This window comes from Camellia sinensis, chromosome 9, assembly GCF_055761805.1.
Source record: "Camellia sinensis isolate YWXY chromosome 9, ASM5576180v1, whole genome shotgun sequence".
Taxonomy (NCBI): Eukaryota; Viridiplantae; Streptophyta; class Magnoliopsida; order Ericales; family Theaceae; genus Camellia; species Camellia sinensis.
Genome location: NC_138969.1, coordinates 139077583 through 139088862, shown reverse-complemented (window position 1 = coordinate 139088862; position 11280 = coordinate 139077583). Strand labels below are relative to the sequence as shown.

Here is an 11280-nt window from a genome sequence, read left to right as displayed (position 1 = left end):
TACCCTTCAATCTAATTTGGACTGAAGAGAAGTTTATTTTTTTCCCCTCATTTTATCACTGACTTGCAAATCATCATGCCACATGAAAAGATACATAGGAATGAAAACTTTTGATAAAATATTTAAATGGTATTAAACAATAATTTATCAGCTTTTCCACTTATCTTTAAAGTATGTAAATAATTATTTTTGTTTGATTCTCTCACTGATCTATATGTCACATCATGAGTGGTGTGATCATTTTGAGATCGTAGAGGTCCTCAAAAAAAAAAAAAGGGGCACTTTTTTCTCTATATATATCTGACCAAGCTTCCCCAGTATGTAAACAATTATTTATCTGCACCGAGAAAGGCATACTGGCTATTCGAGTTCTTCACAGAAACACACACACACACACACTCTCTCTCAGCAAACAGTGAGTGTAAGAAATGTGGCAAGTTGGGTTGTGTGTAGTAGCTGTGGTTACCATATTGATAAGTCAGTGGCTTTACAAGTGGAGGAACCCAAAGTCCAATGGAGTTCTGCCTCCAGGATCTATGGGTCTCCCATTCATTGGAGAGACACTTCAACTTCTTATTCCCAACCACTCCTTAGATATCCATCCCTTCATTAAGAAGAGAATTGAAAAGTACAATACAGTAATAAATAAGCTTTTATGTGTACTAAATACTAATTTGTTTTGTTGTTTTATTTATTTAGTAGTATTTTGTTTGAATATATTATTATTTATGATGGTTGTTGTAAATTTGTACTTGGACACAAACAAACAAAACAGGTATGGGAGAGTGTTTTCAACAAACTTGGTGGGAAGGCCAATGGTGATAACAGCAGATCCGAAGCTGAACAATTACTTGTTTCAACAAGAAGGGAAGGAAGTAGAGCTGTGGTATTTGGACACATTCCAGAAGGTATTCCGGCTAGAAGGTGAAGCCAGGCCTAACGCTGTTGGTTGCATTCACAAGTATATCAGAGGCACCTTCTTGACTCTCTTTGGTGTTGACAGCCTCCGGACTAAGTTGCTTTCTGAAATTGAAACCACCGTTCGCACTAACATCCACCGCTGGTCTACCCAAGGAACCATTGATGCCAAAAAAGAAGTTGCTAATGTATGTATCTCTTCATACTATTATTATATATAGATTGTATATAAAGTAAAGGTCGTATTTCTATATACACAAGGCTGGACTTGGTGTATTGAAATTTTTACTTCTCTTTATGTGTCAAGTTAATTTCTGGACTTTGGTGTTGTTCTGCTGTTTTGTGTTTGTGTTTGTGTTGTTGTCTTCAAGTTTGATTACCTGTTAGTCTCTGCTGCTAATCTCCGGTTTTTTTGTGTATTTTTCATCTAAGTTTGATGTTGTGGTAGCATCTTTTGCTCTTTGGTTTGTTGGTTCCTCACCAACTGGCGTTTGGAGCTTTGTGATAGCTCCAAACTCATTTTTATTGATATTATTTATCATGTCTTGTATGTTTTCATCAATAAAAATTTCCTTTACCGAAAAAAAGAAGAAGTTAATTTCTCATTTTTTTAAATCTAAAATAAAAAATTATATAGGAAAGTGCATAGAACTATATTGGTCTCTTTTGGCAAAGAGATAAAGAATTTTTTTTGACTTTTTGACTTTTTTGAGTTACATTATTTCTCTATTTTTTATATGTTTTTTCAAAAAATAAAAAAAAAATAAAAAAATAATTTTTAACTTATTTCTCAAAATAAGCAACTATCTACAAAACGAAAGTTGAATTTGGTATGCTGAAGGGATTTCTCAACTTTGGTATGCTGAAGCTTTTACTTTTCTTAAGTCGCATGGATTTCTCATTTAAAAATTGGAGAAGAAAAACGTAACAAAACTACTCATGGGTGACAATGTAGTGTTCTGTGACTAAGTTCCCATAAATTGTTTCCCATAAACTAAGTTCTGTACTTTACTAATTAAGAATTGAGGTAAAGGTGATGGTGATGATGGTCGTAAACCGTATACATATTTTTATTGAATATTTGTTCAGTATATATTTTTGTCTATAAAAACTGAAATAATTAGTGAATCTTGACTACAATATAAAATTTTCTTGTTTTATAACTCGTTATGTACTTGCAAATTTAGGTTCATTTTCTTTAATTGTCTTAAACGAACTCTTCAAAATACAAAATATATCAACAAAGTGTGTACACTACATAACAAACCCCTAACCAGTGAACAAGAAGAAATTTTTATTTTTTATTTTTAAAATGGATAGATTAATGTTAGAACACTGAAAATAAAGAGACCAACATTTGAATAATAGTTGGTTATATGATATAAAGTAGAATATAGGGATTTTTTTTTTTGAGGGGGGGGGGGGGTGTTGGGCAAGTACAAATAATATACATAAACACTGTAGACCTTGTATATATTTACATGGATCTTGAAACTTTTTGCTAGGCAGGACACCCCCTCCCGTGCTTGGTGGTAAAGGGGGTTTGAAGTGGGTGGTGGTGGTGTTGGAGTGGTAAAAGTGATGGCTATGGCGATGGTGGTCGGGAGGTGGAGGTGATGGTGGTGTTCATAGTAGTAACGGTGGTCACTGTTGTGGTAGTTGTGGGATTGTAAAACTTTGGTTTGAAAGCTTGTTTTTAGAACAAAAAAATGTTTCTCATTTTCATTTTTCATTGTATGAAATATTAAAAAAATGGGAAAACATTTTTTTATCGAAACATTTTTTTATCGAAACAAATGGAGTGATAGTCACCACTTGGCTTTTCTTTCTTTCTTTTTCTGAAGTATGTGAATCTCACTGAAACAAACAGAGTGTTAGTTTTTACTCCTTTTTTTTTTTTTTTTTTTTTCCGCGGTAGGGCTCATGAGGGATTAGATCTACCCACTATAAAAAAATTAAGTTTTTAGAGATAAAAATTTAGAAACAAAATTACTTCTTAAATTGGACATTAATAACGCATTATTATCCCTTTGGAATCAAAATTTTTGCCTAAAAAAGAAAACTCTTTTGAGACCAAATTATTGTCTCCAAAAGTGCATTTATTAGTGACGTTTTTTAAATTTTGTCATTAAAAGCCATTTTCAAACTTTTCGGAATGACTTTTTACTGACTATACAATAGAATTGGTTCTTAAATATTTTTTGCAACAAAATAAAGTTTCAAAAACTTCTTTTAATAATTATGTTTGTAAAGATTATTTTCAAATTGTAGTTTGCCTTTTTTGTGATGTTAAACAATTTTTGTAAAATGTAGATAGGGTCCTAATATACAGGTTTTTAAAATTCATGATCATGTCTCTATTTTGGATGGTAACATATTTATTGAAGAAAAAATAGGAAAGAAAAATCAGAATTTAACTTTTGTAACAAAATAATTTTAAGTTTTTAATTTAATAAATTTAAGCCTTAAATTTTTTTTTTATATTTATTTTCAATTTAAACTATTAGACTATTTTCGTTAAGTAAACGGATAGTTTAAAAAATATTGTAGTGTTTTTTTCTTTTTCTTTTTTCACCAAAAAAAAAAAAAGGTATTTATTAAACTCAATGTAGGTGTACATTAATTGTCTAAAATATTATTTTTCATTGAATTTAATGACTAAAATGTCATTTTCCTTGTCAATTTTAATTCACATAAATACACTGATTTTTTAAGTTGAAACCAAATCAAAAAATCAAAGTATAAATTGACAAAATTAAAAATTTAGAGTTTATTTTATTATAAGTGTTAAACCCTGACTTTTATTTTCTTTTTTTTACTTTCTTTTTTTTTTAATTTGTCTCCTTATTATTATTATTATTATTATTATTATTATTATTATTATTATTATTATTATTAGGATCAAGCTAATTCACATATAAATTCTGAAGCTATTGGCATGTTAGTTAATGAATAAATTTGTTGTCATGGATTTTGTAGATGGTTGCAGTTTTTGCTGCAAAAAATCTGTTTGGTCATGATTTTGAAAAGTCATCTGATGTTATGACGGACACCATTGCTGGATTCGTGCAAGGTCTTATGTCCTTTCCATTGAACATCCCTGGTACTAGATTCTACAAATGTATGAAGGTAATAATAACACTAGAAAACAGAAAGGGAAACTCTACCTTCTCAAAAATTTATTTGATTTTGATTATGATTTTTGATTGTAGGATAAGGACAAGTTAGAAAGCATAATAAGGGCAAAGTTAAAGGAGAGAATAGCTTGTCCAGAGGAAAAGAAAGGGGACTTCCTTGATCATGCAGTCAAAGACTTGAACACTGACTTCTTCTTGACAGAGAATTTCATCTTATCGATCACCGTTGCAACTTTGTTTGCTACCGTTGTGTCCATATCCCCGGCCATAACACTGTCTTTTAAGTTATTTGCAGAACACCCTTGGGTGGTGGAGGATCTAGTGGTATGTAATATTGAAATCAACAATCAACATTGTTCACTCTAATATTTTTCTCTAATCTAATTTAATTACTATCTATCTATCTATATATATTTCATTCAATTCTTTGTATTATAATTAATATTGATTATTATTTTAGGCGGAGCATGACATTCTTCTCAAAAACAGAGAGAACAAGGAATCTCCACTGACATGGGATGAATATAAATCCATGACGGTTACCATGCATGTGAGTTTCACACTCTAAACCATGTATATATGTATATTCTCTTTTGGAAATTAATTGGCACATTGCGTCATTATTTTGTGTTGGTATGCCAAAATTGCAGGTTATCAATGAAGTGCTGAGATTGGGAAATGTTTCTCCTGGGATACTAAGAAGAACACTGAAAGATATCAATTATAATGGTAATAAATTACTAAATAAATGTTTGCATCTAAGTAAATTCATGATCTATGGGCTCCTATGTTTTCAGAATTAGGTTGGATGAGATTGTTAGAGATGACACTATTAGTGTGGGGGATTGTTAGTGAGGGAATTAAAAAAAATTGTATTTGTTTGTCATATATTTTAGTAAGAGGATTAACTATATAAAATACCATAAACACTCTTCTTGGGTGTTTTTGATATATTTTAATATCAAAAAATCATATTTTAAAAATATTTTTTTGTCTAATATTATTTTAGTATATATATATATAATGACATAATACCCCCCCACACACAAACAAAAAAGGCCCACACAAATAAACAACACATAATATGGGCAAAATAGGCTTTTTTTGTTTTTTTGTCAGACTAATCCCCTCACTAGTTTTGAAATCCAACCCTTAGAGGTCTTTGTTAATCCCTTCCTCTAAGACCTCTCATAGTCCTAAGGGATTGTGAATCCTCTTTCCTATTTTGCAAACAAACACCTTTATAATGGGTTCCACATTTATCCTAATTCAATCCCCTCCTCTATCTCTCAAAATAAACGGGCTTTGTGTTGTGGAAGAGTAGCTCCTCTCAAGACTTCATTTCCTCGACAACTTTCTAGACTCTACTTTGTGGGTTTGGTGGTGTTCCACCACGTTTAAGGGTTTCCAAATGGCTTGTGATTAAAAAAATTCGATATTACCCAACCTGACCAACCCGTCCCATGGTCTGTCCCAGCTCACTTGAGTGTTCATCCCATCCCAACTCATAAAAGATGATTTCGGATTTTAGACAAAAGTTTGTAACGTAAGTTTGCTCATAAACTTAGCCTGTAAGAGCCCGCATGGATAAGTCTAATATTTAGTTTGAGTTTTTTTGGTCTAATGTTTAGTTTGATTATTTATATATTTATTTTTTTGTTCTCATGTTTTTTTTTTTTTTTTTCCTTTCTCTCTCTCTCTCTCTCTCTCTCTCTCGATTTTGCCCCTCCACTTGTAGGTATAATATGTTACTTGATTTTTAAATTTTTTTTTTATTACTATATGGGATGTTAAAAAAAAAAAGAAAAAAAAAAAGAAATCAAAATACTTGAATTATGTTGGAAAGTAAATAAGAAAAATAACTAATGAAAATATTAAGGATATGTGAATGAAAAATGTGTAGAAATTAATAGTATAAGTGAATGAGTAGCCCGGCTTGGTTTGGTTTTGGCCCGTAAGATTTTGGCTTATGGGTGGGACGTGATTTTAATTTTTTAAATAGACTCGGCCCATACCAGCCCATTGATTGGTCAAAACTCGAAAAATCCATTAAAATATGGAATTTGGACACTATAGTTGCGGGTTAGGTAAGTCCGGCCAGGCCCATTGATGACTCCTAACCACGATAATCTAAAGTGTTTATCTCATAGACCTAGAAGAGAAGAATATATATGTAAAAAATTAGCTTAATTGAATATCGATAATCATACAAACTATCATATTTTATTTTATAAAATAAACCGTTTTGGTTTAAAATAATATTTACTATCAATTTCATAAAACAAAACACAATTAGTTAGTGTATATATTGATTTTCAATCAAGTTGATCTTTTGTATATATGTTTTTCTCTTCGAGACTTATGAAATAAATGGTTCGGATCACCATCGTGAGGCCCTACAAAAACCATAAAATGAATCCTTGAGAATTGTGGAGAAAATGAACTATTGAGAGGAGCTACTCGCTGTGTGGTTCCCTTTGTCAAATGGTCATGTATTCCTTCGTCTCCTATTAGGAAAGAACACCACATGTTTTATAATTCCGACCTATTAAATAATTTGTGACACGATGCTTGGGGCTGCACATCTCAAACTTAAATCATCTCAGAGTTTAATAACAATTGTCTAATTCCAATCTCCAGGTTATACAATTCCAGCAGGTTGGGCCATTATGATTGTCACTTGTGCTCTTCAACTAAATCCCAACGTATTTAAGGATCCACTTGCATTCAATCCGAGACGTTGGAAGGTTAATTTTATTTTCTTTCTCTCTCTCATAAAACAAATAATTAATGATATAATACTGTTGGTCATAGATCTATTGTCCCAATATGCATTTTCATTCATTAGATCATGTGTTGAAATTTTAGTGTCCTAAAATTCTCACATAATCTAATATTATTGATAGTGCATTGAGACATAAAAACATTATATATATGACCCAATCTTTGATTCATTGATGAAAATAGGACATTGATCCGCAAACCGCATCAAAGAATTTTATGCCTTTTGGTGGCGGGATAAGACAATGCGCAGGTGCAGAGTTGGCCAAGGCATTTTTTGCCACCTTCCTACATGTTTTAGTCAGTGAATACAAGTATGTGCTACTACTACTACTACTACTAATGTCCTTTTAAAATTTGTTTCACATTTCATGGTTGATGTTGTTTCAATTATAGTGACAAATATGACCCAAAATGAAGAAAATGAAAAAAAATAATAAAATTCAATTCTTAGCATGCATTTAGTTAAGAGCATATGTCTTCATGATGAATTTATATCAGTGGATTACTTTCACAAGGAAAAAAGGAAGGATGAATCTGAAAATTAAGATAACATCTTAATAAGAGTTTTACAATTATTTTTATTTTTTTATTTTTTCATTTAAAAAAAGTCTTAATGTTTTTTTCATTTCTATTTTTTATTCTGATAGGTGGACGAAAATTAAGGGAGGAGATGTAGCCCGAACACCTATGTTACAATTTCAAGATGGCATGTATATCAAGGTCTCTAAGAGACATGCATGATTATGGAGCACCACCAGTATTCAAATGCAGTATTTATTTTTCTTATATGGTGTTTGTATCCGTGTCTGTGTAAAAGTTTATAAAAACTATGATGGCTAGCAACGAGCTGGAGAGAACTTATGTTTGTTTATGTACTAGTAGTAACCCGTGCTATGCACGTGACTTTATAAATTTAAAAAAAAATAATAATTAGAATTATCTTGGAATAATTTAATATTTTGTCTTGTGATATATATGAAATTTATAAGTTAAAACTTTTATATTTATGACTTTTTAAATTATTACTTTAAAAAATTAAAAAAGATATATATAAATCTATTTAGTGCAATTTTGATAATTTGTATTAAAAAAAGTAAAACTGGATTAAATGAGTTATGACATACCTCTTCTTATTATGATTAAATGAGATTAAATGTATACACTAATTGGTGTATGTAGCACAATCATTATGACAATACACAAATTTAGAAGTTATAATTAAGACAAATATACAATTTTATTATTAAATGTGAAGTGAAGTGATATTTAACAATAAATGATATGATGTTTCTATTATTAATCTAATAATTTAAGTTACATATTTTTTTTATATTTCAATTTCACAACTAAAAATACAATACGAATATAATACACATGGATTTCTAGTCTTTAAGAATAAGAAGGTTTTCATCATTTTCTTTTAATTTTTTTTTATGTAATTTGATTTTAATATTGAATGAAAATTTTGATTTAATATGAATTACTTTAACTTTTTTATTAAAGTTTTACCAATTTTTAAAAAAACTTTCATTCTTATCCCAATTTTTTTTTTCTTTTCACCAATTTTGATGGAAAAAACAATAATTTTCAAGGTTTCAACTTTTTAAATTTTTATCAAATTATAATTTGATAAAAAAAATATTAAGGGTTAAAAATTCTTTTAATTGGAATTATAATGAAATAACATCTTAAAATAGTCAAAGTTTGAGTATGTGGTTGGTTGAAATGTATAATTGAATTAATTCTCTTCGATTACAACCATAATCACCAATAATTCTTCTCCACCATGCAAACTTGTAAACAAACACATAAATTTCACTAAAACCGAAACCAACAACAGAAAAAGAGAGCCACACCGGAAAAAAAAGTAAAATTAAAAAATAAATAAATTTATGGAGTGAGAAAATGTTACCTCCAACAACTTAGACCTCACCTAACCCAATCTGTTAGCTATTCTGCCAGTGTCTGCGAAGTCTAGGAGTTGGAAAGACTAATCAAATTATTCTTTAAATAAGACTTGAAAATTGATTAATTTATCCCATTAAGTGATTTAAATTTTTTTATAGACATATATCAAAAAAATAGATAATTATATCACTAAATTATAATTCAAATTTAGATATTGTCATATTTTTTTGAGATCCATATCTAAATTCTTATCTTTTTTTATTTTTGTATGGTTTTTATTTTATTTTATTTTATTTTTTTCAATTTATTTAAGATGGAGTTGTGGGTTTCTACTCTTTTTTTTTTTATTTAAAAAAATTGATTTATTTGTGGTTTCTATTTGTTTTGAATTATTATTATTTAGGTAAGTTATTGTTGCGACCCAAACCCGCCCCTATACGTTTGGCGTCGTAACCGGCCAGTAATCTGAGATTACCAAAGGCCTTCCTGTACAATCATAAATAATCGGGACTAGCGGAAGCAATATACAAAAACACCAATAGTCCAATGATCTGTGCATCTATATGAACACATATTTACATGCAAAAACGTTAATTTACCCTCATTTAATACATAACTTATAACTTATCATCTTATATGTAACATATTTTTTTTTGATCGGCAAAGAAAATCTTTATTGATGTAAGTATGTAAAAGAGATACAGAACATCAATAAAGAGGAGGTTAGAGCTAATTGAAGCTCCAACCTCCAGTTGGTGAGAAACCAACAAAAAAAACAAGAAGAAAACAATCCTGCAGCATACAGCACTTAAGCAAAATAACTTCAATCAGCATAGCAGCCAGAGGCATGCCACAGATGAGCATGACTGTCCAGATATGCAAAACAGTTCTGCTAGCAGATATGCAATACAATTCTGCAAAACAATTCTCCATGCCACAGATATGCAAAATAACTTCCCCACATAGCAGACCCCATATATGCTCCTGGCCAAAACAGTCCAAACCAGAACAAAAACAAAACAACAGAGCTGAAGAACTAAGCAACCCTGCAACCTGCAACTTAATTCTGACTGAGCCATCTGAGCTGAAGCTCTACAACCCTGCAACCTCCATGCCACTGTACCATTACTGAGAAGCTCTACAACCTGCAGCTTAACAGTCCAGAACCAGTCCAAAACAGTCCATACCAGAGCAAGACAGCACCCTGCAACTTGCAGCTTAATTCTGACTGAGCCAACAGAGCTGAAGAACTACCCCCTGCAGCCTAAAGTCAAGGCAGTACTGAAGTAAAGCACACACTACCAGTTGGAATTTAAACTCAGAATCTGCAGAAATCACCACTGCTGGAGCTTTGAAAGCTGAATGTAACAGTTGAAAAGCCTATTATTCAGGTGAAGCTCCTGATGTTCCTCCAGTTGCAGACAAAATCTGAGACTGAAAGGGGGAAATCTTTGATAGAGGCCTTTAGCCAATAAGCCAACCTGACTTTGATTAGGTCCCACAGTTCCACTGGATTAGGGTGAGCATTAGAAAATACACACTCGTTTCTATGCTTCCAAAGAGACCAAAGAACAACCAATGGGATGGACCTCCAAACTTTGGAAGTAAAGCCCCTAAACTTCCTACTCATCCACCAGGTAAGTAATTCGGCTACAGAGTATGGGATGCACCAAAGGATTCCCCAATCAGATAGCACAGCAGACCAAATGGACCAAGAGAAAGGACAATGTAGCAAAACATGGCTGGCAGATTCAACAGCAGAATTACAAAAAGTGCAGGAGGTTGATACGTTGGAACCATTATATGTAACATATGCACATAATAAAAGTTTATTTCACGATCAAAAGCTTGACAACGGCCTTCCAGGCCTAGCCCCAGCTCGGAGGCACTCAAAACAACACGGTAGGCTTCAAAAGGGTAGCTCGGCTAGAGACCCCTTCTAGACTTGACCCCAGAATGTTCGCCTATATATATATAAACAGTGAGCTAAAATCCAGTAAATAACATTAAAGTAAAATGGTTACTGAACGAATTCCAAATATATTATATTCGTAAAACAAATCAAGACATGATCATTCATATCAGTCTCATATTAGAACATAACATAACATAATAGTACATCTCACAAAACATATCACATATCGTCTTCCGACTAGAGTAATTAGTTTCGGATTCCGATTAAACACATATCACCGTAATGAAGTGGCTAACGAGATCTCGTAATCACATATATGTCATAGACTTGTATTAACATGCCGTCCCCCATGACTTGGGACTATCTATAGATGTCATAATAGATTTCAAACATAGGACATTCGTTTACGTAAACAAATATCATTTCAGAAATCATATCTTATCAAATCACATTTGGAACATAATTCATATGAACATATCTTTACAATAACGTTACTCACAGTGGGCTTTCAAAATGGTTGGTCAAGCAGTCCTCGACTCGTGACCTACAATCACAAATATGCATAGCACGATACACAATCATCTTAAAAATATTTAGTTCACTTAAGCTTTTAAAAAT

At 31.4% G+C, this 11280-nt stretch overlaps 1 protein-coding gene across 1 annotated transcript; it reads left to right on the top strand.

Annotated features, from left to right (window-relative positions):
* Positions 1-244: 244 nt before the first annotated feature.
* On the top strand, positions 245-7796 carry LOC114312830 (beta-amyrin 16-alpha-hydroxylase CYP87D16). The gene is made up of 9 exons (XM_028259113.2): positions 245-628; positions 776-1106; positions 3898-4047; positions 4131-4379; positions 4516-4605; positions 4706-4784; positions 6696-6802; positions 7023-7150; positions 7487-7796. The coding sequence occupies exons 1-9, from the start codon at positions 429-431 to the stop codon at positions 7578-7580; spliced, it is 1428 nt and encodes a 475-aa protein (XP_028114914.2). The 5' UTR covers positions 245-428; the 3' UTR covers positions 7581-7796.
* The last annotated feature ends 3484 nt before the right edge of the window (positions 7797-11280 follow it).

Excerpts from the sequence above, each read along its gene's own strand:
- LOC114312830 (XM_028259113.2), top strand. The coding sequence starts at position 429 with ATGTGGCAAGTTGGGTTGTGTGTAGTAGCTGTGGTTACCATATTGATA. Across the intron at positions 629-775 it reads ATTAAGAAGAGAATTGAAAA|GTATGGGAGAGTGTTTTCAA; the intron begins GTACAATACAGT and ends CAAACAAAACAG. Across the intron at positions 7,151-7,486 it reads GTTTTAGTCAGTGAATACAA|GTGGACGAAAATTAAGGGAG; the intron begins GTATGTGCTACT and ends TTATTCTGATAG.